We start from the raw sequence: 27,686 nt of genomic DNA on the forward strand, positions 1-27,686 counted from the left end.
GAGCCACTCTTCAGAAATGCCTTTAGAACCAAAGAAATATAATTTCTTCAGAATCACACCTGATTTTTTTATTCAAAACATCAATTTATTGAACAAATACTTAATGAGTTATAGACACATTTTTTAGGTTCTGGAGATTCAATTGTAAGCACGACACAGTTCTCTTCCTTCAAGGATCTTGATTACTTTTTATTATTTAAGAATTTTCATGACAATTTTCCTCTCCCAGAAAATTAAATCTGCGTGGAAAGATGATTATTTGCTATGATTAATGATTTCAAAAGCAATACATTGTTATTTATTAAGGACTTTCATAACTATTCCAAAATATTTTTATTAACTGCATTATAGTTGGATTAAGTCACTATTTTGAAAGTGATCACAGCAATTGTGAATGAGACCAGATGAAGCACAAATTTTTAAAAAATCAGTAATATTATTTCACAGTATTATATAAAAGTGCCACATAAGCACTTTTTTCATGATTTCCTTTAGAACTGGAAGCTTTCATGGATAAGTTGAATTTGACATAAATTTTGAAGAAGGACAAATACATATAAAAGAAATGAAAGGTGGGTGAATTTTTTTTTGTGGCGTAAGAAGCATGAGCTGAGGCATGGGAAAATGTCAGGCTTATTTGGTTAGAAAAAGTGTGTGTAGGAGAATGGGATGAAGTTTTAACAGTGGCTTTCAACTAAGGGTCAAATCAGAATTAGCTAGGAAACTTTAAAATGTGTCTTTAAATATGTCTTCATTATTCTGATAACCCCTTGGGCATATCTGAGCCAGAGTCTCTTTCTCTTAGGACTTAGAGAAGGAGAGAAGGGAAGGGTTGGTTATGAATAGTTACCATATTTTGCTTCTGTGAACCTTTTCCCCAGCCAATGGACTTTGAGTACCAGGTTAAGGAATTTAGATATCAGTCTGTTGGCAACTGGGACATATTACAAGTTTTGAACCATGCTACTGACAGGATAAACGCTATGTTTTAGGTAGATCAATATTTTGGTGGTTTGCTTGATGGATAGCAACCATGTAGCTTTTTGTTACAGTGAGACGGGAGTACAACATATTGTTGTTAAAACAGGAAAATAATTTAATTTCTTGTGTTGGTGAAACTGTAGTAAGATAAAACCTTTTCTAATGAAGGTTTTTACTGGATCTGAAAATTTAGATACTTTTTTTGCTTAATTGTTCAAAGTTGACTGTGAGACTGTGCAAGTAGGTTACTGCCATTATTAGAACTGTTATAAAAGATGGCTATTTTAAGCAAATAGAACAATCACCTGTAATGCTTATGCCCTCAACAGATGAAAGGCCCAAAGGAAAGGAATTCAAATTTATTTTCTTTATTACTTAAGCATTTTCTGAGAAGAGAGCCTCAGTTCAAAGCTTAAGGAAAAATGAAGATAAGTAACATTTAGCTCAGTTAATGTAGTTAGTTTCTATAAACTTATGAATTTGGAATAAAGGTACTATCATGAGACAGTGCTCCTAATTTGTTCACTAAGCCCAGGCAAGGATCAGATTCTTGGTGCCTCAATTTTTCCATTTGTAGGACGGGGGTAATATGCCTATTTTATGCATCTCATGTGATGGTTCTGAAAATCTTTTCAAATGGTTATTCTCAAGTCATATAGCTGCAACATTAGATAAGGTTTAGTTTCCATATATGTATTCTCTTCTTTTTACCTTTATAAAATTTCTAAGTTTTATTTGATATTGGTTAACATATGCAGTACAGGAATGAAAATGGTTTCTTCACGCTAGGAACAAATTTTAATACTTCACGTGTAAAAATGTTTGTAGTATAAATATGTTTCTAAATGATTTAATTCTAATTAGGCTGGTTACTTGCATTTGAGAAACAGTTGCAAAATAATTACTCTCTCTACATTATATGAAGAATAAATTAGAAATATCAGTAAACTGCCTGGCTTTGATCTTCTTAAAGAAAGTCATTAAAATGAGGTAATATTTTTAGCGTTCAGGGAAAATGTATCCATTTATTTATTCAACAAATATTTTAGCACCTATCATGAACCAGATGTCTGTATTGTTTTAGACACTGGGATGTTCTTTTTTTTTGTGGTACAAGGGCCTCTCACTGTTGTGGCCTCTCTCGTTGCGGAGCACAGGCTCCGGATGCGCAGGCTCAGTGGCCATGGCTCACGGGCCAAGCCGCTCCGCGGCACGTGGGATCTTCCCGGACCGGGGCACGAACCCGTGTCCCCTGCATCGGCAGGCGGACTCTCAACCACTGCGCCACCAGGGAAGCTCTCTATGATGTTCTTTATGATGGAGAGCAATGAGATTTGTGCACACATTCCTAAAGAAAGTGATCACAGTTTTGTTTATGGGCAATATCTGTTTTATTACCATATAAGGCTAATGAGCATTTTGTTGTCCTTATTGTTATAGCAACGCATTTAAATCATTGTCTTGAGATAGTATGTTTGATAGTCTTCTGCTCGATCTCCAGTATATTTTTTTATTAAACAGATTTCCCAAACCAAATTACTCCTAACACTTTTTGCCCTGCTACAGGTCACATACTGAATGTAAGATAGTACCCTACCAGCACTGAATAAATATTCATACTGATAGTACTTCTGGATTCATACACTTTAACATTCTGTAATAGAGTAGCTATTGACCTGTATTTGTTAATTTGTATGTAATTCATTCTTTTAGTCATTCTCTTCAGCTCTACTAATAGAACCTTCTCTAACATGTCTCCACATGTGTTACATCATGTTTTCCTTGGTAAAGTCTTAATTTCCAGAAATTAAGCATATTTGGATATGAAGCATATTTGGATCATCTTGTCTTTTACTTTCTTGTGCCTTCTTCTTGACTGATTTTTGTCTTTGTGCCTTCTAAAGTTTGGTCTTAAATAATTATCAATACATTTAAATGATAATTTCAAATTGACACAGTTGAAGTTAAACATTTCCTTAACATCTATCATATATAGTTCATGTATATGCATAAATACTCTATGTTATGACCACAAGTTGTTCTACTTAAAATGTTTTGTTTCAGCCAACCTGAATGTGTAGGTTTTACTTGGACTGTATTGAGAACAAATAAGTCTGAATATTTAATCATTCCTTCAGTAGCAGAATCTTTTCTAACCTATGTCAATGTGGTATATTAAAAATATTTCTTTGAGAAGCATATATTAGAGCTAAATGTGAACTTCAGAGACATTGCTTTCTCTAATCCTGCAAATCATATTTGATGGTTTATATATGCACTGAAATCTTTGTACATTCATAGTATCTATGAAATATTCCAGGAAAATCATGTTTAGGGCTTAACTTACTAGAATAGAGTTATCGAAAATGGAGTTTAAATGGCTAATAGACGAGGTGAGATACTGTGGGACACCGTGAACACCTGTGGCTTGCTCTTAAAGTTGACATCTTCCTAAGGGTACAAGCAGAGAACTGTTTTATCCTACGTATGAGACAGGAACTTACCTCTTATTTTCCTTGAGTAAACATATAGTTACTTCCAAAACTGAGATCTTTTAGGCCTAAAGGATATGTACCTGGTTCCATGCATTATTTGCTGAAAAAGAAAAAAAATTCCTATACTCTTTAGATTACTTAAGAAAAATCCAGAAAAGTCTGACACTTGGAAAAAAGGCCAGAGTCAGAACAAGGAAGAGCTTCTGTTCCTGACTGGAGGCATTTCCTGTCCTGTTTCATGGAACATGCTAAAAAGTTTTTAAAACTGCCTCATGCGGTTTGTCCCCTCCAAGGTGATTATAAAGGGACCCAGATATGCTGATCTCTGTTCTCTGCACATGGCACAAATAGAAAGCTTTGAGCAGGAGTGGAAAGGCACACTGTCACTTGTCTTTCTCCTCTGAAGAAGCTGGGACACATTCTGCTCAGCCAACATGTTCCCAGAGGAATGTGATTTAACTTCCACTTTTCACACTGTAAGAAGCAACTCTGTAGACCTGTCCGGGAGGGTGATGGCAGCCTGAGAGGAATTTGTATAAGTGTTTTTCACTCCAGTGTTTTCATGTGACCTGACTCTCATTCTCAATTTAGTTACATCTTGACCTGGAAAATGTAGCCAAGGTTTGCCTCTCTTCATTTGGCTTCCCATGATTCATGTTGTGCCTACCTCTCCTTCCACTCCTCCCACCCCATGCAGCCTCTTCACCCTTTCCCTTGCAACCTACCAGTAGAGCCTGTATAGATGTCTTCAAATGCATTTATTCTGTTTCCCTCAGTAGGGGTTTTACTTCCAGGGAGATAAAATGTGTTTAAGTCCCTGAAATACATAGAAGGAGTATCCGCTGTAAAGCAGCCTAAGCCATTCCCCACTCCTTTCTCCAGATCTGTCTATTCATATAGCTGGCAGCTTCTTTAAGAACCCTCTAGTAGTAAAAGAATTAATATTCTCCACTTATCCCTAGATTTTATCCGCTCCCCCCTCCATTAAATGACTGATTTTTATGCGTGAGATAATAGACAAGCCTTGGATGACCTGTTTTTTTGTTTGTTTGTTTCTTTCCCTCCCTCCTCCCTCTTTTTTCCTTGCGGTAAAATAGTGCTGAAGAAAGAGGGCACTAGTGTACAGCCTAGATCGCATCCCTGCACCGTCTGGATTAGAGCTGAGGCGTCTGCGAACCGAGCTTGGCCGCGGTACTCTGACCCGGGGACCACAGCGCTGCCTACCCGGACTCAGGTCCGTCTCAAGTCCAAATTCTCCAAGCAGACCCAGGTGAGCAGACACCTCCCGGCGGGGGAACCCACCCACAGTGACAGACACAAGGTCCCAATCTATGGGATTTTTTCTCCTTGTCCCAGAGGCATCCTCGATTATTTCTTTCTGTTAGTCCGGCTTCCCCGGGAAGCGTCGGGACGCATGGGTGCCTGGGTTGCCTTTCTTATTTTGCCTGCCTCACCTCCTGTGCTCTTGCTCCTCGCCCGCTCCCTTTGCTCCTTTCTCGTCTGACCCTCACCTTGAAAACGGGAGCCGGAGAGGGACGAGGGAAAGAGCCAACTTCAGCCCCGCAGGCGGCTGAGATTTGGCGCCTCTGCCCCCGAAGTGGTAGGGTTTGAATATACCTGGAGGAGCAGTAGCTGCAAGGAGAAGAGAATGAGGATGGAGGGGTACTGGGGAAACGAGGAGGGGTGTGTGTGTGTGTGTGTGTGTGTGTGTGTGTGTGTGTGTGTGTGTGTGTGTGTGTGTGTGTGTAGAACGCAGGGAGGGGGGTTGGTGAAGTCGGGGGTTGGCGGGCTTGGGGGCTGGAGGTTAAAGAATTGCAACTCGCTGGTCAAAGCGTCCGCAAACGGCCCTGCGGAGGAATGCCTCAGCCGCTTGACCAAGCACTGTCCAGGGTTCTGAAGGCGGCAGGACTGAGCTGCCGCCGCCAGAGCAACCAGGAAGCTCCCCTCTGTTCCCTTTCTAGCAACTATGCAAAGCCAAAGGTCTGGATTTAGGGAAGTGCAGGGGTCCCTCCATTCCCTCCCTCCATCCTGGGTCGCGGGAAACAAGTTACCTCATCTGTACCCTTTCCCCCTAAACGTCTACAATAAGCTGACTTCTTGGGGTGGGGGAGGGAGGGGGGATGTACCAAAATCCGACATGCGGAGACTTTTCCAGGCGTTGCCTTAGTAACTAATATGGATTTCCTCAAGCTGGCAAATTTATATTTACTACTTGGGTAGTACGTTAGGGTCTCTTCAACCCCTCAAAGTTAAAGTAAAATGTGCACCCCTGGTTCGAGTTTATTTTGAAGTAGCGCTTCTGCCTTCATAATGAAAGAGTTTCCAAATTTCTTCTGGGGAAAAAAGTTGATCTTTTCAAATCCGGAAAGTTCTCTAAGGTCGAAAGACGCAGCTCCTTTTTTTCCCTCTTCCCTCCTCCCCCTCCAGTCAGTAATCGTGAGGGTATTTGGGGACCTGGAAGAGACTTGGAGCTGCAGGAGGGGACGGGTCGGCGAGGCTCTGCGCCTCCCGGGACGGAGGAGGATACTGGGGGCCGAACGCGCCACCTTCCGCCTTGACCAGAACTGCCGCCCAAGCTGTCCCTCCAGCCGCTATCATGATGTCCTTCCAGCCCATATCATGAAATGCACCGGTCAACTCTTAACCAGCACTGACCCCAGAGTTTTGACACAGGTCCTGTAATAACGGAGCTTTGACTTCCTTCCTGTTTTGCCGGCAGCGTCCAGCTCACCCGAGCCACCACGACTCCCATGGTACCATTGGTCAGTTTACCTGGATGCACCAGTGAAGAAGGGGGACTCGAATACCCCTAAAGACGCCACCAGGGCGTAAAGGTGGTCGTGGAGGACCAGGAGGAGGAGGAGGAGGGGAAGGAGGCGGGGGTGCAGAAGCTGAAGTCGTCGGACAAGCGGCGTTGGCGACGGGGGAGAAGCAGGCGTCAGGCGTCGGGTCCGCACTGTGAGCGCGCAGAGCCTGCTGGCTGGACCAGCGTGGGAACGCGGCTGGCCGGCTGTGGACGGCGTCCTCAGCATAATGGTCCGGCTCCTCTTGGTTTTCTTCCCAGCTATCTTTTTGGAGATGTCCCTTCTCCCCAGAGGCCCCGGCAGGAAACTGTTGCTGGCAGGAGCCTCGTCTCAGCGCTCAGTGGCCAGAATGGACGGAGATGTCATCATTGGGGCCCTCTTTTCAGTCCACCACCAGCCTCCGGCCGAGAAGGTCCCCGAGAGGAAGTGTGGGGAGATCAGGGAGCAGTATGGCATCCAGAGGGTGGAGGCCATGTTCCACACGTTGGATAAGATCAACGCGGACCCGGTCCTTCTGCCCAACATCACCCTGGGCAGTGAGATCCGAGATTCCTGCTGGCACTCCTCTGTGGCTCTGGAGCAGAGCATTGAGTTCATCAGGGACTCTCTGATTTCCATTCGAGACGAGAAGGACGGGCTCAACCGGTGCCTGCCTGACGGCCAGACCCTCCCCCCAGGCAGGACTAAGAAGCCCATTGCCGGCGTGATCGGCCCGGGCTCCAGCTCCGTAGCCATTCAAGTGCAGAACCTGCTCCAGCTCTTCAACATCCCCCAGATCGCATATTCCGCCACAAGCATCGACCTGAGTGACAAAACTTTGTACAAATACTTCCTGAGGGTTGTCCCTTCTGACACTTTGCAGGCAAGGGCGATGCTTGACATAGTCAAGCGTTACAATTGGACCTATGTCTCCGCGGTCCACACGGAAGGTAGGCATTGCATTTGGGGAAGAAAAGTGCACAGAAAGCCAGGGCATTGCTTGATGTGCGCTTGGGATCACAGTGTTGTTCCTGTTTATTTCTAGCACCGTGGGAAGAGCCTTTACCCTTCTCCATACATGCCCATCCAGGCATTGCCTTGCATCCTCATCCTCCTATAATTATAGTGTAGGAAAACTGTCCCATGGTGTTTCCGGGGGTAGCAGGAACCAAAAAGACACCAAACTTTCCATGAACAGTGCCCAGTTGTAGTTTTTGGACTTAACATATTTGTTTGCCCTGATATTCTGAGTTTGTGTTTATTTGCCCAAGATGTTATACTACCCTTAAGTGACTGGCTATGATTTTCCAAGCTTAATAGACTAATCCAATGTGAGCAGTTAGAAAACCAAAAACCAAAAACCAAAAAGCAAACTGCTGTCCCCTAAACTGGACTTGAAAGCTTTATCTTGTCATGAACAGCTGAAGGTGCTTCTTTGTTCTGGTGTGCCCCCTTCTTACACATTTATAACTTACCTGTAAATATTGGATTAATGCAGTCATCTCCCTCACTATATCAGAAACTTATGTTTTAAATTCTGGGGTACCTTAGATACAAAGGAAAAGTAAATAATTTAAATAGTTATTATTTTTCTCCTACTTAATCAGTTAAAATTGTCCATATGCCCTCACTGTCCCCAAGAATTATCTTGTCTTATGAGCAATAGCACTGATGACCTCTTGGATTTGAATTTTGGTTTCTAGTTTGTTTGTTTGCTTTCTAACACAATGACTTTGCTTATTAGAATTTAAAGTTAGACAAATTATAAATTACTAATAAAATGATAGTAGATATCATGTTTAAAATAGCTTTTAAAAGTGAAATAGATTATACCTGAGGTTAAAAACTTTGATTTATACAGAGTCTTACAGACATGCATTCTCAAATAATTTATTATATATAGACTTTCTTTACTCTTCTCATCTTATCCTATACTGATTGTTGGATAAAATGAAACTTTTGAGTCATCTACTTTTAACTCCCTCAGGTTTATAGAGAAATTGAGACCCAGGTTACGAATTAATGTCCAGGACAATTCACGTGTATATGCTGGCATATGGAAGAGAATCTTGAAGGTATTGCTGCATTTATATTTCTTAATATCAAATTATTAACAGAAAGGCCATAGGTATGACTTCATGTTCTTTTAACAGTTACACAGTATTCAGTTACTGGTGTGAAGTCTGATACAGAAATTAAGAAACATTCTTACTGAAATGGTGATATGGTTATGTTAATGAAAACTGATGCTTTAACTTTAACGGGAGCAGAGTTTTTAGGACAAACAAAAATTGTGTAGAAATTTCAGACTTTGATTTTGGAAAAAAAAAAAAACAACACCTTCCTGTTGCAGTGTTGTGAGTTCTAAAAACTGAATCCTATTTCTGAATCTTGATTTTTCATAGTGAACTGCCTGCCTCTTTTTCAACAAAATCACATATTACTCTTTTAAGACACAGATTTAAGTTCAGATTTTAACTCCTTACATTTTTATGGTTAATGTTAATTTCCTACATTTTTTTGTTTAGTATAGTTTCCTCCAGTGCTTAGATGGACCATCTTGAAAGCCCAAGTTAAAAATGTGTTAATTATCATCAGCATTAGAGCGATCTCTCTAAAAGGGAATGGCAAAAAGTAGATTGAATGTGATTTATTTAATTATTTAATAGTTCTCCCTCAAATGAGCTAGGTAATTCATTATAGATATTAGAAGTGTAAATACCTCCTTCAAGAAGAAGTAATACATCATTTTTACAAGGTAGTTTTATTTTCTATATTTTATTATGTCATTTTATTTTGGGGGTGGAGAGGAGTGGAGAAAAGATTCCCCCTCCCCCCTTCAGTATGTTTTCCAGTTGCATCCTTTTGCTAAAAATAATTGCTAATAGCGCTTTCTGACAACTAGAGTTGTCTTTTTGGAAAATTAATTGGACTTGTGTTTACAAATTATGTTGAGGAAGGGCTGATATTAAAATTCCACCCTTGTGTTAGTTTGGATTACTTTGTTCCCTTTCTGCCTTCTGACTTGGGTTGTGTGGCAAGGATAATGTCCGATAGCATTATAATAGTTGATTACAGACTAGATTGTGTTCATAGAACAGCATTAGAGCTAACTTTGGTGTCTATTTTATTACCAAGAAATGATGCCATTCACCTTGCCTTTTATATATATCTTATTTCTTCTCAAAGAGAATTTGTTTCCTCTCTTATTAGATATAATTCTGTGGAAACTAAATTGCTTTTATTTTCTTCTATCTGCAAAGAAATATAACAGTGTCCTTTGTATAAGCTCCAACTGAAAATTTATTTTTTCTGAGGTTCTGCCCTCCTGCTTCTCAGGAACCCATAGTGTACTGGCCTGCAGGCACTTTCTTGCATCATCTAGTAATTTTCCTGTCTTCAGACTGATGGGGTCACCTACTGGTGACAGTTCCCTGTCAAAAAGCAGCTAAGACCACATATCAGTGTTGTCTCTGCCATCTGGGCACAATTCAGGAAGGAAGCTAGATTGTCTGGATATTAGCAATTTGGAGTTTAGAAATTCTGGGACCTCCAGTGACCTTCACCTCTCCTTTCCAAATTAGCCATTCTCTAGTCAGTTTATCATCACAATTTCTTTTATTAGAAGTTAGCCTAGTATAGTTAACATTAAAAGTAATAGGTGACTAGATTAGCATACCTTCATTTCTATGGTTAATATTGCTTGACTTTAAAACCATAGATGGAGCATCCTATTCTTTCTAAAGTTTTATATCCCTTTATTATTTTACTTTATATTGAAGTTAAGCTTGGCGGTGTTTTCTGGTTTTGTTTTAATCAGTTAGAATTCAGTTGTTATATTCTTTTACATACTTTTCAATCTTCTACCACGTCATTTGTGCCACACTTGTCCTCTTGTCATAACTGTCAGTTTACCTGACATAAAAAGAGGATCAGTTCACATGAAGTTACCAGCAACAGGCTCTCCAGAAGATTTTTCAGGATTATTTCCTGAGAGGAATATTGAATTAGGATCTGTCAAAGGGAGGGTACTGAAGCAACAGAGCCTTGTCCACAAAGAAAAATCGAGTGCACTTTGGAGCAAGCTGCTCACCTGGCATGTGTCTTTAAATATGCTAATCATAGAATACAAAAATAGCCTACTTCTGTGAAGAATATCTCGGCCAAGGACATTGTATTCCATCCTTCTGATAAAATGTAGATTCCCCATCAAAAAAACAAATTTATCATTTCAAAAAATTGTAGAAAACAATACTTAAAAAATAATTCTAGTTGATTAAATCAAAGCTTTGGATGAGTCCAAAAAGAATATTCTTTGAGTTTGTAGCTTCAAAAAGTTAAGTTTTGGGGTTGAATACATTTTCATTTGTTTTAAACCCTTCTCTCTTAATATTTTGTCTCACAGTGTCAGAGGAGTATGTGATAAGGGATTTAGTGATGCTGCTGTACGCTTTTGTTTACAGTTATGTTTTCATTGTGGTGCACCTTTTTTTGGACATTTGCTTACACTTTACATGAGATTGGCCTTCTTTGACTTCTCTTTTTCTTTTTAGAAGCTTTGCTCTATTTGATATAAAACACTCTAAAAGTCTAAAGGCATCAGAGGAAAATCCTCCTAAATCATAAGAACATCAGTTAACAATTTTACTTTAGCTAATGCAATTACATATAAGAATTTTATTTCTACTAAATATCATATTTTTCTATATATGCACCAGCAACTTTCTTTATACCTTTCTTATCTTGATTCCAAACTATTTTCACAGTAAGTCACCTTAATAAATGTTCTGTTTTATCACAATATAAGGAGTAGAATGTCATGAAAGGTTATTTAGGCCAACCAGTTAAAGATGCTTAAAACACCATTATTACATCTTTGCCCAGAAGTCGTTCCCATATGCTCTAAGTCTCCTAATTGTGATTAGGATTTCTAATGAGAGTTGGAGAATACACAACTTAAATTCAGAGGCAGAATTTCACCTATTAGTCAGTTTTTCTATTTAATGACCTGACTCCCTGAAGTTTCTATCGAGTACTGGGAATCATCCAAGCAATTCAAATTTCTCTTCCACGTGATATTTATTATCAATGAACTCTCTCTCTTTTATGCTATACCTCACCAGTTCCTTCACCCATATATTGTAATTTTTAGTTCCCTTATAATCACAGATAACTCAAGTAGATCTTAGATAAGTTATTATCCAAAAGTCTTTTTAAAAATATGAGCTGATACTAGGCTACATCTCCTTTCTTTTATGCTTGGTAATTTTTAATATTGTTATTATTATTATTATTCTAAGAGTAAGACTTTGTTTTTTGTTTCCTTTTAAATGTAGAATATTTAGCTTAAATCTGCCTTATCAATAAGTTACGGGACTTTGATTATTTAATTCATCTTAGCATCCCAGCTTTGTGTCCTCAAGATTTGACTATATATGATAAAACTGAGTAAGAGAGAGTCAAGTGTAAATTCCCATAGCCCATTACCAGCAAACTACTAATCTGGGTGGTCACTCAGCCTGTTATGAATTTCATTGACAGTAAGTTTTTTCATTACATACTATACCACTTCATAGATAAATAAATAAATAGCATAAAAGTAGAAAAATCATCACAGCACCTTTACAATTCTAATAAAAAATTTACTATCCCAAAAACTGTTTATAAGAAATTTGAAGACTTGGTCTCAGTTACTAAATTCTTTACACTCTAAAGGGATTACAGTTTGAACACATGTAAAATGAGTAAAAACAAATTATTACAGTATAGACATTTAGAAACATGAGTTTATATGTGTTTAGCGAACACTGAAAGAAAATATTGGTGAGTGTAATTAGCTAGAAAAAAGCTGGAGAAAAGGGAATTTTGATTCATTTTTTAATATGGCATTTGTAAAAGATAAAAGCAGTAGTAAGAATGTCCCCATGGGGAATAAAATAAGCAGGTCTTCTTGGCTGGAGTGGAGAGTGTGGGCCGGGAACTAATAATAAAGATAGCAACTCAAATGTGGGTTCTTATATTCTGTGATTCCATGACTGTTTATCTATATGAAGGATAAATAATGGAGAATCTTGAAGCATGAGCCAAAGAGTTTTGATTTCAAGAAAGAAATGTCAAAGCAGAGTTTGATATGATTCAAAGATAATTAAAAGAAAGTGAATTCTTACTGAAATGTGTAGGGAAGCTGCATTGGATGGGGAGGGAGAAAACTAGCCATGAAAGTTATGTTTGTAGAATTCTAGGTACTAGGCTGTTAAAATAATTAGGAAGAATAAAAGTACTTCAAAGGAATACTTTATAGGAGAATTCGATGTGCCAAAGAGTTAGAGACAAAGAGTCAAAGATATCTTCAGTTTTGCAATCCTGAAGGACCAGGAGAATTTTGGTGTAATTAACAGGCCGGCAATAAGTAGGTTTTAAAATCACGATTCTTTATGTTTAAACAACATGGACTTAGATTTAATATGTTCAACTTGCTGTGAACTTTGGCCAAGAGCACATACATTACTAGCAAGAGTGGGTGTCTGGACAGAATAAATCCAGGCACAGTCATAAGTTACCCTATTTGTGATTTAAAAACAGTGTTCGCATCCTACCTTGTTTACCGAGAACCTTGATTCTCTTGACTGACTAACCTGGGTACTTGAGAGTTGACTTCTTTAAACTCCAAACTTTTACACTTTAAACATGTTACAAGGTAGTCTTTGCAAATTATATTATATAGTTCCCTGTCATCTTTTAAAGAGAGTGCTGAATTTAATAGGAACTTTTCTTGAATATACGAAGTAATCGTTGTGAATGTCAACTGTTACTTATGCTGGGATACAGTGGTAATCTTGAAGCCTGTTGAAAAATATAAAGCCACTCACTCTTATCAAAAATGGCCCAGATTGTCATACTTTTGAGTTTGTCTTTGTTATTTTTTTCTATATTGACTAGACTTATTAAGCCATTTTCTAAGTTAGTTAATCAGTATTTAGTTAACAGGTTCTATGTACAAAGGATTAAGGTGAAATACAAAGATGAAAAAATGAGACACCTTTATTATTTTGAGAAATCTTGAACTCTTCTTGATTCTTCTGCCATACCATCAATCACCCTGTGACTTCATTTGCTTTCGAACAAAGTTTACAGCAGCTGGCCTGCATAGGGTAGATGGTGATGACAACTTCTATTCTGTGTTTCTATCATGTGGCTTTGCAGTTGCCATTCCTCTATAAACACTACAAGTTTTTCTCCTGGTGGTCTATGGAGCTAATATATAATGATGGTTTTATGGATTTTTAATAACTTTCTGGGAGGTGGCTGGAGTGGTGTCATCATAAAGAAATTTGTCAGAAGCCATATTTTCAGCAAAGACCACGGAGGGCTGGGAAACCATGGCTGAGGACACAGTAGTTTAGTAAGCACCTACAATCACTGAAAAAATCAGCTCATAGTGCATGCTGTTCTGACATTATTTTGGAAGCAACATCTCAGTAGGAGAGGTTGTCAGTTTTCAGAGAAGCTGTAGTTGAAAATCGGAGTCAGGCTGAGACATAAAGTCTTGTCAAAATGATGTAGCTGTCTTATCCATCAAAGAGCTATCATTAGATTTTAAACTTATGTAGAAATATTTATGTACTTTATGTGTGCAAGTTCTACTAATTTTCATGCTTAATTGTCTTCTATAAATGTCTACATTTTTAATTTTCATGAAAAATTATAATTTTAATTTTCTTCAGTCTCATGGGAAGTTTTGCTTTCTTAAACTTAAGGCATTGTGGTACCAAATACCAGCATTAATGTTTTTATGAAGAGTATTGGCTCAAGCAGAAACTTGGTGATCAGAAATGATCATTTATCAATTTTATGATCATCTATTTTAGTTACTTCATGGCCAACAAATTGAAGATTCAAGGCAATATCTAAATGATTCAGATAAAAGCCTTAATTGGCAATTGAAGGACAAGGAGATTTTGGGGAGCATTTCTTTTTTTGCCAAGTAACTTATTTTGCTTTCTAATGAAGACATGACCATTTATTCATTGATAAATTCATGCATCTGCTATGTATCAGACATTGGTCTTGGCACTAGGAACACATAAAATAATAATAATAGTTATTATTATTTCATTACTGTTATTATTATTGTCCTCAAGGGTCCTATAGTCTGTTGGAAGAGACATAGAAATATATAGGTAGTTAAAGGCTTATGGGTTACAGAAAGTACATTTAATCACTTGAAAGAAAAAATGCATAAAAGACTATGGGAAATAATATACATTCATCTCAGTTTTATTTATAAAATGGGAATGATAATCACTACCATGTTATTTACTCACAGCAGTGTTTCAGAGAACAAGGAAACAGTATGTATAACTAGCTTTCATTTGCTTTTGTTAAACTGCCATCAGTTAGCCCTTCTTAGCTGATGAAAGTTGAACACATACATGAACTCAGTTAATAAGGTGAAGACTTTTGAATCTAAAACTTAGTAACATAAAATAAAAATGCAATTCATGGTTAAGATAAAAGTTCAGCTTGTGCTATAGGTTTCATGTTGCAAATGAGAAAACAAAGGCCCGGGAAAATAAAATGACCTGCCTAAGACCATAACATTCATTAGTAACAAAGCCAGGACTTATTCAAATTTGCGTTAGATACTTTCCTAACCCAAGGATCTATTGATTGTTTATTTTTATTTAATTTTATTTTTTTTACATCTTTATTGGAGTATAATTGCTTTACAATGGTGTGTTAGTTCTGCTTTATAACAAACGGAATCAGTTATACATATACATATGCTCCCATATCTCTTCCCTCTTGCGTCTCCCTCCCTCCTACCCTCCCTATCCCACCCCTCTAGGTGGTCACAAAGCACCGAGCGGATCTCCCTGTGCTATGCGGCTGCTTCCCACTAGCTATCTGTTTTACGTTTGGTAGTGTATATATGTCCATGCCACTCTCTCGCTTTGTCACAGCTTACCCTTCCCCCTCCCCATATCCTCAAGTCTATTCTCTAGTAGGTCTGTGTCTTTATTCCTGTCTTACCCCTAGGTTCTTCATGACATTTTTTTTTCTTAAATTCCATATATATGTGTTAGCATACGGTATTTGTTTTTCTCTTTCTGACTTACTTCACTCTGTATGACAGACTCTAGGCTCTATTCACCTCATTACAAATAGCTCAATTTCGTTTCTTTTTATGGCTGAGTAATATTCCATTGTATATATGTGCCACATCTTCTTTATCCATTCATCCGATGATGGACACTTAGGTTGTTTCCATCTCCGGGCTATTGTAAATAGAGCTGCAATGAACATTGTGGTACATGACTCTTTTTGAATTATGGTTTTCTCAGGGTATACACCCAGTAGTGGGATTGCTGGGTCGTATGGTAGTTCTATTTTTAGTTTTTTAAGGCACCTCCATACTGTTCTCCATAGTGGCTGTACCAATTCACATTCCCACCAGCAGTGCAAGAGTGTTCCCTTTTCTCCACACCCTCTCCAGCATTTATTGTTTCTAGATTTTTTGATGATGGCCGTTCTGACTGGTGTGAGATGATATCTCATTGTAGTTTTGATTTACATTTCTCTAATGATTAATGATGTTGAGCATTCTTTCATGTGTTTGTTGGCAGTCTGTATATCTTCTTTGGAGAAATGTCTATTTAGGTCTTCTGCCCACTTTTGGATTGGGTTGTTTGTTTCTTCGTTATTGAGCTGCATGAGCTGCTTATAAATTTTGGAGATTAATCCTTTGTCAGTTGCTTCATTTGCAAATATTTTTTCCCATTCTGAGGGTTGTCTTTTGTTGTTGTTTATGGTTTCCTTTGCTGTGCAAAAGCTTTTAAGTTTCATTAGGTCCCATTTGTTTATTTGTGTTTTTATTTCCATTTCTCTAGGAGGTGGGTCAAAAAGGATCTTGCTGTGATTTATGTCATAGAGTGTTCTGCCTATGTTTTCCTCTAAGAGTTTGATTGTTTATTTTTAAATCACATGGGCCACCCACATGCATTCCTCTCTCCTGTGAGGTAGGTTTATATCATCTGGCCCAGCTTTGTTCTTCCCAACATTGCTGCAGTCATTTAGCAGCTTGCAGGAGACTCTTCTGTCACTGAAAACTCATTCTCACTGCTGAGAGTCTTCCTTTCAGTACTCTTGCGTGATTCCAGCATTCATGTGTGTGACCCATTGATACCTACCCTCATAGGTCGTTGATCTCAACTCTGTGTCCTTCACCTTCACTTCAGCAGCCCATGCACTCTGTCCACAGTCTGGCACCTTGAACTCACCAAGAACTCATAGCTCAAATCTCTTAAACACCAAAAAGCCCTCGAACAATACAAGCCTATTTAACTTCTCTTGCTTCCAACTCACCTGCTCTCCACATTCCCGTGGAAAGTCTGCGTCAAGCATTTTCTCATTTGATCTGATTCTTCCCTGGATCTGAGCAACTCTACCTCTATATTTGTGCTTGTTACCAACTTGAAATAAAGGTCCTTTCTCAGAGAAAATGAATTTCCAGCTTAAAGTGTCTACTCCACATGAAACTGTAGTTGAGGAGATTATAAATATGTCATTTCCCCCCCCAGCTCCTTCAGTGCAGAAAAATAAAGACCGCAGAGGAAGACATTTTTTTTTTTTTTTAAAGAAACGAAGGAAGGAACCATTCTATCCCTGTGAGGTCTGTGGTCAAGAGTGGGAGATCACATTCACTCAGACAGCTCTGTGGTACCATCTCTATAACAAGTAACCAGGGGTGCTGAATAGTGGATAAGGATGCGAAAATTAAAAAAGGATGGGCAGGGGTGGATTCCAGGGGTCAGGGATAGGACTGACCCAAAATTTCATGGAATCAGCCATGTTTAGAGAGCCATCAAGGTAAAAATGTCCAAAAACAGTCCCTTAAGGTTATTGTGCACATGAAATGAGACAGTTCTGTGTATAGAGCTCAATAAGTGTCAGATCTCATTATGCTTACCAGGCCACTGTAACCTTAAATAAGAAGAAGTCCTTATAAGTCCTAAATAAGAAGTCCTTAGTGCAGGAGAGCGTGTATGAAGTAAATACAGGAACGTCTTGGGGTGAGAGTGTGCAAATAAAGAGAGAAGGGGTATATCTTGCTAATTTGCTAACTCTGAGCAGCACATTCGGCTTCTTTCCTCTTCCTTCATAACAATTCCATCCCTAGCAAGTGGCTCTAAGTGAAAGCTCTTTGGTTGTACAGCTTATTCTGCAATTATTGCTGGATACACTGAGGCAGTTTCCTCTGTTCTTTTTGGTACTCTAACACATTATATAATCTGTACATTATAAACGGTAGAACAAAAAATATCAATAGACAAATTGCGGACAGTATGTTCAAGAGGAGAAACTGTTTACAGTAGAATTTAACAGGTGATTCGAGGATATTGAAACAGTAGAAACAAATTACAATAAACAAATAATATCACCTTTTCCTGGATAAATAAATATACAATGTATATTTTCACTTTTTGGTCAACAGGTATTACACTGTTGGGAAAAAAGACCATTTCAAATTTCTCTTTTAATTAAGTAAATGTTAGTGAGCATATTCTCTGGGCCAGGCCCTCTGCTATGTCATTGATGACCAGAGATAGATGAACTATAGATAATCCCTCTATCAGGAAGCTCACCATATGGTGATTACCATTCAGTTTGATAAGTACAACCATAGGAGTAGGTATGGATTAGAGAGGTGACAGACAGAGGTGTGACCAGCTTTCTCTGGGCCAGGGAAAGAAGTGAGGAAAACCACATAGAAGCTTCCAAAGGAGGTGACATTTGAAGTTCACTTCATTAGAGGAATCAGAGGAGGACACAGAGAAGTGTAAAAATATTGATGTATAAAACTAAGTATGTTCAGGAAACTCTAAATATATCACTAATTCTGGAATATATGTTCAGGGAAAGGAGTAGGGAAGGATCAAACTGAAAATGCAGCAAAGACTGAGGTCATGAATGGACAGACTTGACAAGCCAAGGAATTTAGATTCAATTTTGTAAGTTTGGTAAGCCAGTGAAGGATTTTAAACAGGGAGGAAACATGATCAGATTTATATATTGGAAAGGACATCCTGAAAACTTTGGCAAGGACAGATTAAGAAAAGGTGTCAGTTTAGAAGTTAGCACACAAGTTGACAGGCCATTGGTAGTTGGGGGAGTGATGGAGAAAAAGCAGTTTAATCAACTTATTCAAGATATAATAAGAGCTTTACTAAAGGAAGTGTCAAAGGGAATGGACGGGAAAGAATGGATTTGACAGCCATTTAGTAGGGAAATTAGGATTTAGTGACTGATTGGCTCTGAGGATCAAGGAGAATGTCTAGAATGACTCCCATATTTCCATTTTATACAACTAAATAGGGAATAAAAAGAGGAAGCACAGATTGGGAAAACATGAGTTTGAGACTTGTTCAGTATGAGGTATCTATGGGACAATAAAGTTGAGTCATCTCATGGGACAAATATCTGAAAAGGGAGGTAGATTTGAGATTTGTCAGCAAATGGCTGTGGCTAATACCACAGGAGCGGATGAAACTGCCAAGGGAGAGAATATAGAGTGAAGAGAAGAGAGCTAAGGGCAGAACTTTGAGGAAGTTTAAAATGAGGAAGAGGATCCAGAAAAGGGATGGAGAAGGAACAGTTAGAAAACTAGAAGGAGAAAGAGGAAGAACTAGGAGAGAACCAGACATCACTGAAGCCAAGGGAGGAGAAAGTTTCAAGAAGAAAACGGTGACAAATATCACTGAGCTGACAGGGAGGGGAGGGTTACTGAAACAGTGCTCCATACCAGTAGCCTCTACTTCCTCTTAGCTTCTGCCCTTCAAGAATCCTTTAATTTCTAAACCCATTGGAAGGGCAGAGGCCAGGAGGAAGTGGAGGCTGCAGGTATATAGCATTGTTCCCAGAGACTGAGAAGGGAAATTGAGAGATAGGATGGTACCTAGACAGAAATGCACTTCCAAGTGAAAACATTCTCTGGGATGCAAAAGACTTAAGCAGTTTTAAAGGATGATGGAAAAGAATGGTAGAAAAGGAAAGTTTGAAGATAATTGATGAAGCAAAGCTGCAGAGGAGGCAAGAAGAAATCATGGCTGGGCCACACGAATGGGAGAAGTCCTTCCCCTGGGTGATGGTACTGTTAAGTTTGGGGAAGAAGAGAAAAGAAGGGGCAACCTTTGTTTTCTCAATTATTCAATGAGGCAGATGGAAAGGGATAGGGAGTAGGTCAAACACAAGTAGAGCAAATTTTTAGAGGACCCAATTGTTACTGGAAACTATGAATTTCTAGTAGTGTCAGTTTTATACTGTTTTGATATTCTTTCCAGTAGTGTATAGGCCACAGATACAAGGGAGGAGTCTCAGCTTTCATAGCAGTTCATTAACTTGGCCACCTGCTAGCCCAATGTCCAAAACACCAGAATATTTCTCTAGTTAATTACGTAGGATACCAGGTGATCACCAGAGATCATAGCCTAGAATTATCCTTTATCCATCTCCTGTCACAAGGCCAGATGAGGGAATTGTAACTTAAAAATATTGTCTAAGAGATCACTATCAACCACTTTGCATAAATTAGGTTTCCAGAATACCAAATACCTAACTCTATTTACTCTTCCTAAAGAATTGCATTTTCTAAATTGCATTTTAATACTGTCCCTTTTCATTTCTTAAAGGTCAGAACAAGGATTGGAAATGTAAATAATGCTTTATAATTTTCACATTTTTTGTTGTTGAAGATATTATTTTGTTGTTCAATGCCCCTTGCATAAAGTCCGTTGTTAACAATTCTTTTTAGACTTTAAATATGATGAAATCATTTCTCTCTTGAAGAACTGACATGTTTCATCTTAAATGGTAATGAGAGTATTGCCTTTTCCCTTTCTCTCTTTGCCTACCAGGAAGCTCAAACCTAAATTTGATGCTCAAGCACAGAAAATGTTTAGTTTATATGTGTGCATATTAGCGTCTTCCACCTTACCTCAACAGCATTATTTTTTACTTTCTATAATTGCAGAACCCCTCAACTCCATTTTAAGAGGAATGAGGATATTAATACACACATGTATAAGTGAAAGTGACTCTAATGTAGATACAGATCCCTACTGCAGTTTCTGTATGTTATGAAACAGACAGTAATAGAGGCTGAGAGGTTTTCTTAAATGTAGAAGGTTGGGAGGTTTTGTTACACTCATAGCTGAATATGTGAAAGATGGAAGAAAAATTTCTTGTATGTTTAGTGTGACAGAAGAATCTTTGAGCATTGATCATGGACCAGAGGAGAATCATACTCCTTCAACTTAGTGAAAAAGGCCTTCCTCTGGCTCACAGATTCTCTGCTCACTGCTGTCTTTTCCTTCCTTCGGTGCATTCTGGGTCTGCTTGGTGGCCGTGCTGGGGTATGTTGCCCCATTTTGGCAGGATGTGTACTGTGGGTGAAACATGCTCTCTCTTTTCTGAGGTCAGCGCTGAGTAGGGCTGCTGTGCCTCTGAATTTTCAACAGCCTCCTTTCCTGTTCTCCCCTCTTCTTATTCTTAGGAAAAGATAAATCTGTTTATAAAGTGACTGTTCGGTGACAAATGGATAGGCAGCCTGCTTTCTGCCACTTCCTAACTTTTCCTGGTGTTCTCATCATGTGCCTGCCAGACCATAATTCCTTGGGAAACTAAGCTCGATGTAGGATGCAACATCCAAAAGACCCTATGTCTCTTACACCTGTTAGGGAAGATGGTCATTTAATCACAGTGTAGAGGGAGGCCCTACACATTAGTATATGTGAGGCATGAACTACCCTTTGTTTTTGGTTAGCTATGGTAGATTTGAAACCGTGAAAAGGCAAATTTCATTTTTTCTTCAGTGTTGGTACGTGCCAAAGGAAAGCTTAGTATGTAATATCCTTGATCTGTCATTTTGAAAGTAAAATTTTACTTGAAGTGACTTCTTAAAAATAAAAAACAATATTGAGTGAATGATTACTTTTTGAAGTGCTTATATTCTCCTTTTCAGAAGATTATTTTTAGGCTCTCCTAGGTGCAGAGGAATGCACTAGAGCAGTGCTTCTCAAACGTTAGTGTGCATACAGATCACCTGGAAACTCGATAAATTGCAGATTCTGATTCAGTAGTCCTGGGATGGACCTGAGAGTCTGCATTTCTACCAGGCTCTCAGGTGGCATTGATACTGCTGGTCTGTGTACCACAATTTGGGTAGAACCTCTGGAAGCCCCTTCTGATAATATATACATTTTATGATAGTGCACTGTGATGGTTTATGAATTATTTCCTTCAGAGTCATTTATACATGTCTCAAGGCAATACTCTATGCTCCTGAAATAGGCAAAAAATGGCTTTTAAAATGTACATATTTAGAAAATGATACTAAAGATATTTATCTATTCATTTCTTACATTCAGTGATTTTTAAAACTATGCATTAACTAGCCTGAATAATTGCTGAATGTAGCATTGTAGTTAATCAAATTTCTGGTTACATGTATGCCTTCTCCTACTAGAATATTCTGCCCCAATAGAATATATCCCCTGATGGAAGGTAAATTTTTGGAGTGTGGGTTCTTTGTTTTGTCGAGTTCACTGATGTATCTCCAGCAATTAGAACAGTGCCTTGCACATAGCCGACACTCAATAAATATTTGTTTAATTGAATTAAGTGAGGAGGGTTGTTTCAGTCCCTTTTTCTGCCTTAGTAAGAGGTTTGATGATTTAAGAGCTTGCAGGGCTTCACATCAGTTCTCATTGCCTAGCCCTATCAGTGTAAATGAAACAAAATAGTAGACTAATTTTTCAGTTTCCAAGGACCAACAACCTTGAAAGTGTTTGGTTGTTACTAAATTCGTCATAAATAATTTTTCTTTTTGTTCGCTTCTTTCTTATAACAGTGGAATAAAGCAAAGAACATAACCAATTAATTGCATGTTTCTTGGGTAAACTCTTCTTCATTAATATCCCTCTTTGCCTTTCACCTTTCTAATTATTAAGGAAGATCACTACATTTACTGTCAATTAAAACTCTCAAGTTGTTATATTTTTCTCATTTTCTTCCTTTTTATGAATACTGGTGTCCAGTACTAATATTCCTTGTAGCACCCACATGCAGTAGGAAGCGTACTGAGTGAGAGGAACAGGGTTTGGTCTCACTTCCTCCATCGGCTACCCGTATGAATTTGAACAAGTCAACAAACCACTTTAATTCTGCATTCTCATCTGTAAAAGGTCAGGCATGCCTTTTTTCTAGGCCTCCTATGAGGTTCATAGGAACTGTTGTGGAAGTGCTTTTGAAACTGTAAAGTTTCATATAAATATAGCTAGTTGCGTTATATTATACCATAGCTTATATTATTATTTTCTCCCTTTAATTATTAATAACTGCCTCCTGGCTTCTGCTTTTCCCCCAAAGTTACAAGCAATCACTTCTATTTAGCATTTATTAAGAATGAGAGAGTTTTCATTGAAGGAAACATTTATCTAAGTCCCTGATGCGAAGAGAAAAATTAGATGACTTACCTGAGGTTGCATACAGAGAAAAGACTTTCACTGCAGCCCAGCTTTTGCTCTAAGCCCTGAAGCATCTCCAAATCATTTACCTTCATATATTCTGCCTACTCTCTAATTTTCTTCCATCCTTAATCTTTCTCTTTTGCCTTGAAGGGCAAGTGTCAGCTTTATATCAATAAGCCAACCAGTTAATTGACTTATTCAACAAATAAAGATCCTACTAACCATCCGGCAGTGTGCTAGGCATCAGGTATCAAAAATGAATCCAGATTGCAGATGTTAAGTTTGGTAACGTAGGGAAACATCCATAATAAATTATCAGCTATTTTATTTATAGTAAAAAAAGATATATATGAATATATGTTCATATTGTTATACAGTAAAATAATATTGTCTATGTGTCCAAACTTTATGGATATTCTGTAGCTCCTGCCATTGCTTATGGTCCAGAAGGAGAGATAGAGAAATAATTATTGCCACATCAATGGGGTATGGATGAGAAGGGGATGAGGAGAGGGTGTGGAGTTGCAGAAGAGTTGATTTGAAAATTAGACCCAGGTGTCAGAGTGCTGAGACTGTCAGAGTTTGAATTTGTCTTCCACCTGTTAATTTAGTCAAAATAGAGTGGACCCTCTTTAGCAAATTTGTACCGAAGAATGATGAATAGGAGCTTATTTTGAACTTTTCCTGCCCACTCATTTTTCTGGTCCTTTTCCCCTCCTTTAGGCATTTGTGCTAGAAAGTGATACCTTTGCAGGGAAGCCACCTTCTTTGTCTGGCAATATGTCATTAATCATACAGTCCATTTACATTTTCTTAGCAATATAAATATTTGATTGTAAGAAGAATGCATTGCAACGTTTTGCAGCTAGAGATGTGGACATGTGGGCTGCCTCTCAGTGAACCAAAAGGCATATTACAAGCTGGTTTCTCAGCTGTGAAATGCCACTACTTAGGTCATATGCCTCAGTTAAAGAAACTGCCAGGAGTAATGCCTTCTTCTTGGCGGGGAGGCGTGCCACCTGTCACCCAAAGCTGCCGTCCCCTCTGGCATCATGCACGGATAACTTTGATTCACTTCAGCATATGGGGAGGTTGTGTTCTCTGCCTTTTGCAGCATATTTCTCCGTGGTATTTATCTAAGGTAGAATTCACTCTGTAGCTCATTGGATTGAGGATTATTGCCCGTCCATATAGGGGCCAAATCTTAATCTAGAAGAATAGTTGTAACCTTTGGGAATAGCACTTGATGAAAAATGTGAATTGTCTTACATGTGAAAGATGGCATATTTCCGTATGACACCTAGGCCTGAAGCCACCCTTGTTGACATGACAAGATCATACCTTATGTCACTCCTTAATAATTCAAGGATTCCCAGAAATTGGCCTTAGAGAACACACATTCTGGATCCACTAGAGATATTGTCCCATAATTCTTAAGGCAAACAAAGCAAGAAACATAATTCATATCTTCACAAGCAGGTAAAACACTTTTTACAGCATTTACCTTATTTTAGATTTCCTCCATACCTCTCTGTAAGGTCTTACAGGGTGTCAAGCACCAAGTAAGTACTTGATTAATACATGTTGAATGAAAAACCAAATGGTGGTCTGTTACAAGGTAATCTAATTGGCATTTGGGCTGGCCATGATATTGGAAACCTTTGGCTTCCTATTTCTCTAAGAAGGATATATTGAAAAACCAACAATGCCTTACTTTTATGAAGAGATACAGGTTCCTTCTGCCATAATAGTGCCACCTTGACACAAGTGTCATACTTAATAGTTTACAACATGTTTTCTCTTGCATTTTTGAGTGGTTCAAGAAAAATCTATATTAAAATGCATATCTTCCAAAAAATTTTCAAATATAATTCCTATTTTGGGGCATCTCTTTTTTTTTTCTGGGTTGAATTGTATCCCCCTCAAAAGTCTTGAATCTTAATACCCAGTACCTCAGAGTGTGACCTTAATTGGAGATCAGGTCTTTGCAGAGATAATCAAGTTAAAATGAAATCATTAGGGTGAGCCCTAATCTGATATGATAGATGTCCTTATACAAAGAGGAAGTTTAGGGCTTCCCTGGTGGCACAGTGGTTGAGAGTCCGCCTGCCGATGCAGGGGACACGGGTTCGTGCCCCGGTCCGGGAAGACCCCACATGCCGCGGAGCGGCTGGGCCCGTGAGCCATGGCCGCTGAGCCTGTGCGTCCGGAGCCTGTGCTCCGCAACGGGAGAGGCCACAACAGTGAGAGGCCCGTGTAAAGATGAAGGGAGAGTTCAGATGATACATTTACAAGTTGAGAAATGTCAAAGATTGCCAGCTAGGAGGGAGGCAAGGAACAAATTCTCCCCCATGCCCCTCAGAAGGAACCAAGCTTGTTGACATCTTAATACTGGACTTAAAATAATAGATTTCTGTTATTTAAGCCACTTAGTTCATACTTTGTTACAGCAGCCCAAAGAAACTAATACGGTTCTCCTCAGATTATCATAAACCTGGTTTAGGTTTAGGTACTTCCTGAATGAGCTGAGAAAAGTTAGTCTTTATGGTACAACTGATGCTCATCTAGTTTATAGACTGTTAGTTGCTTAACCTTTAACTTTCTCCCACCGTCTGACCCACCGCCTTCTACTCATAAATAGTGATATGACTTAGATGTCTGTTATTATTGAAAAATAATAACAATGCCTGTACCATTGATCGAGCATTTATTGTGTGCCAGGCACTGTGCTGTGACTTTATGTATATTACTTCATTTGATCCTCCTAATAATCCTATAAGTTAGGTACTGTTATTATTCAGGAAAAATTAAAAATGTTTTTCTGAGTCACACAGGTGAAAAATGACAGACACAGGGTCAGAATGAGTGAGTGAGTCTCATTCCAAGTGTCTGACCACTATATAATCTGTATGATAAGGCGCTATGGTACTTAACAGGCTTATGACTTTGGGGCTAGATATTGTCAGCATTTGAATTCCTACTTAAATGAGTAAGGAAAATGTAAACAACCAGGGCCTAGACTGTATTAGTATGAGTCAGATGATATCTTTAGAAAAATCAGGTCCTCCAGTCATGTTGTATGCAATATACCTGTCCTACTCAACCAGGAAGACCACATATCCCAGCCCATTACTTCACAAAAGGATAAAATAAATGCACACCAGCGCTTCCTTTTTAGTCCTTTTCATGTTCTGAAATGAGTGTTATTCCACACTAAAGCTTGCCCCTGTTTGGCTGTAGGACAGGCAGAGGGAGACATTACCAGAGCGTGAAGGTGGCTACATATTGATTTATTTTATAGCATAACCTGATACTTCTTGAAAAACCTTCAAATTTGTAACCCCTGGAAATGATGATAAAAAGACATGTCTTCTTTTTGTGTGTGTCCAGAAAAATCCTGCAATTAAAAAAAAACCATACCTATATTTCTAAAAACAAGGGATATTTTTCAGTGGGCAAAGGGGAAGAAAGTTTTTATTTTCTCTGGAAATTTCTAGGGCTTTAGTCCTGGGGAGTTTACTACATTTTTAAATTTAACAAATGCTCTGAACTGACTCATTCTCAAAAGCAGAAAGCACACACTGCCAGTTGATTTTCCAGTAGAGTGTTAGTTCATTTGGAATCTGTCTTCTCTTGTTTGGTCTCTAGTGTGATTATGGGCACATGTTTGTGAGACTCTTGGATTGTTGTAGGAAGAATTCTGGTGTTAGGTGGAGTTGGACTGAATGAGCCCAAAGACCTGAGAAGCTAGAATTCTAGGAAGAGGGGTTCATGGAATCTACGGCTTTGTAATAGAGTAGTATGACCATCCCTTCCTGGGAGAAGTGTACCTCTTACTTTGGCTTACCGAGGTGACTATCAGCCTTTTAAATTTTGAATCCTCTATTTGTAGTTAGTGTTCAAGTAGAGGCAAAACACGAAGTGTGTGTATAAAGAGGGAGATTTGTGATTAGGAGGGAGGCCTCTGGAGTTAGACAGACCTGGCTTCTTTTCCCATCTCTGTCATATTTGAGCTTTGTGACTTGAGGCAAGTCACTTAACTACTCTAAATCTCACTCCTTCAGTCTGTAAACTGGAGATTATAATTATATTTATTTCTCATGGGATTAAACAAGGTAATGACTGGCAATAGTAAGAATTCAGTGAAATACATATGTATGTACATATAGGCTAATAAGGTGGTTGTGTGATATGGCATACTCTACTTTGGTTAGCTTCTCTTGGTGATGACCTTTCCTCTCTTTGTAAATATCATACGTTTCAGAGCTAGCATAGAATAATTTGGTAGAGGGAAAAAAGGAGGTGCCATATAATTCCCCTCCCTTAACTACTCTTCATCTGGGGCATTTTGAGTGTTTAATAAGCTCCTGGTAAAAAGTAGTATCTTTGGAAAGTGTAGCACTAAAACCTATTTTCAGTTATTACCTCAGGGTTATCAGATAAGCATTTAAGGTGGGCACAGGGGCCAAGAGGGGAGAGCCAGTCCTACGTGGGCCAGTTGCAGGACATCAAAGGTTATTTCTATTTTAAAAATTGTATTTGCTCCTAGCTATGAACACATGTATAACATGTGTTTCCTGAAGGTCCTTGATGATCATCTTTAATCATCATCACTAACGTTTTCTAAGCACACTTATATAATCTTGGTTTATAGAAAGTAAAGGCTTCTATTCTCTGCAAGGTTGAAATCTGAAATGGATGACACTAGGAAGGAAGTGGTGAGGTTCAAGTTATGTCAATAAGATCATGAGGCTGAAAGTAGATATTTGTAGTCCTGGTTGTAACTTTCTTGAGGGTAGGATCCATTTTATTGTTTTTGTGATTCTTATAGTACCTATTAAGACTCCTTGCACATAGGATGCAAATGTTAGTTGAAATAAATTGATCTTTGAAAGGTAGGA

General features: G+C 38.6%; 1 protein-coding gene across 2 annotated transcripts in view; it reads left to right on the forward strand.

Moving 5' to 3' along the window:
- The first annotated feature begins 6,509 nt into the window (after positions 1-6,509).
- The window catches only part of GRM1 (glutamate metabotropic receptor 1), a 354,189-nt gene continuing 333,012 nt past the window's right edge, over positions 6,510-27,686 (forward strand). For both annotated transcript variants that reach the window (XM_019951447.2, XM_019951452.2), the window contains exon 1: positions 6,510-7,209. In XM_019951447.2, coding sequence (XP_019807006.1) covers positions 6,510-7,209 — 700 coding nt within the window. The remainder of the gene's footprint in view (positions 7,210-27,686) is intronic.

The sequence above is a fragment of the Tursiops truncatus genome, chromosome 12 (genome assembly GCF_011762595.2).
Source record: "Tursiops truncatus isolate mTurTru1 chromosome 12, mTurTru1.mat.Y, whole genome shotgun sequence".
Lineage (NCBI taxonomy): Eukaryota > Metazoa > Chordata > Mammalia > Artiodactyla > Delphinidae > Tursiops > Tursiops truncatus.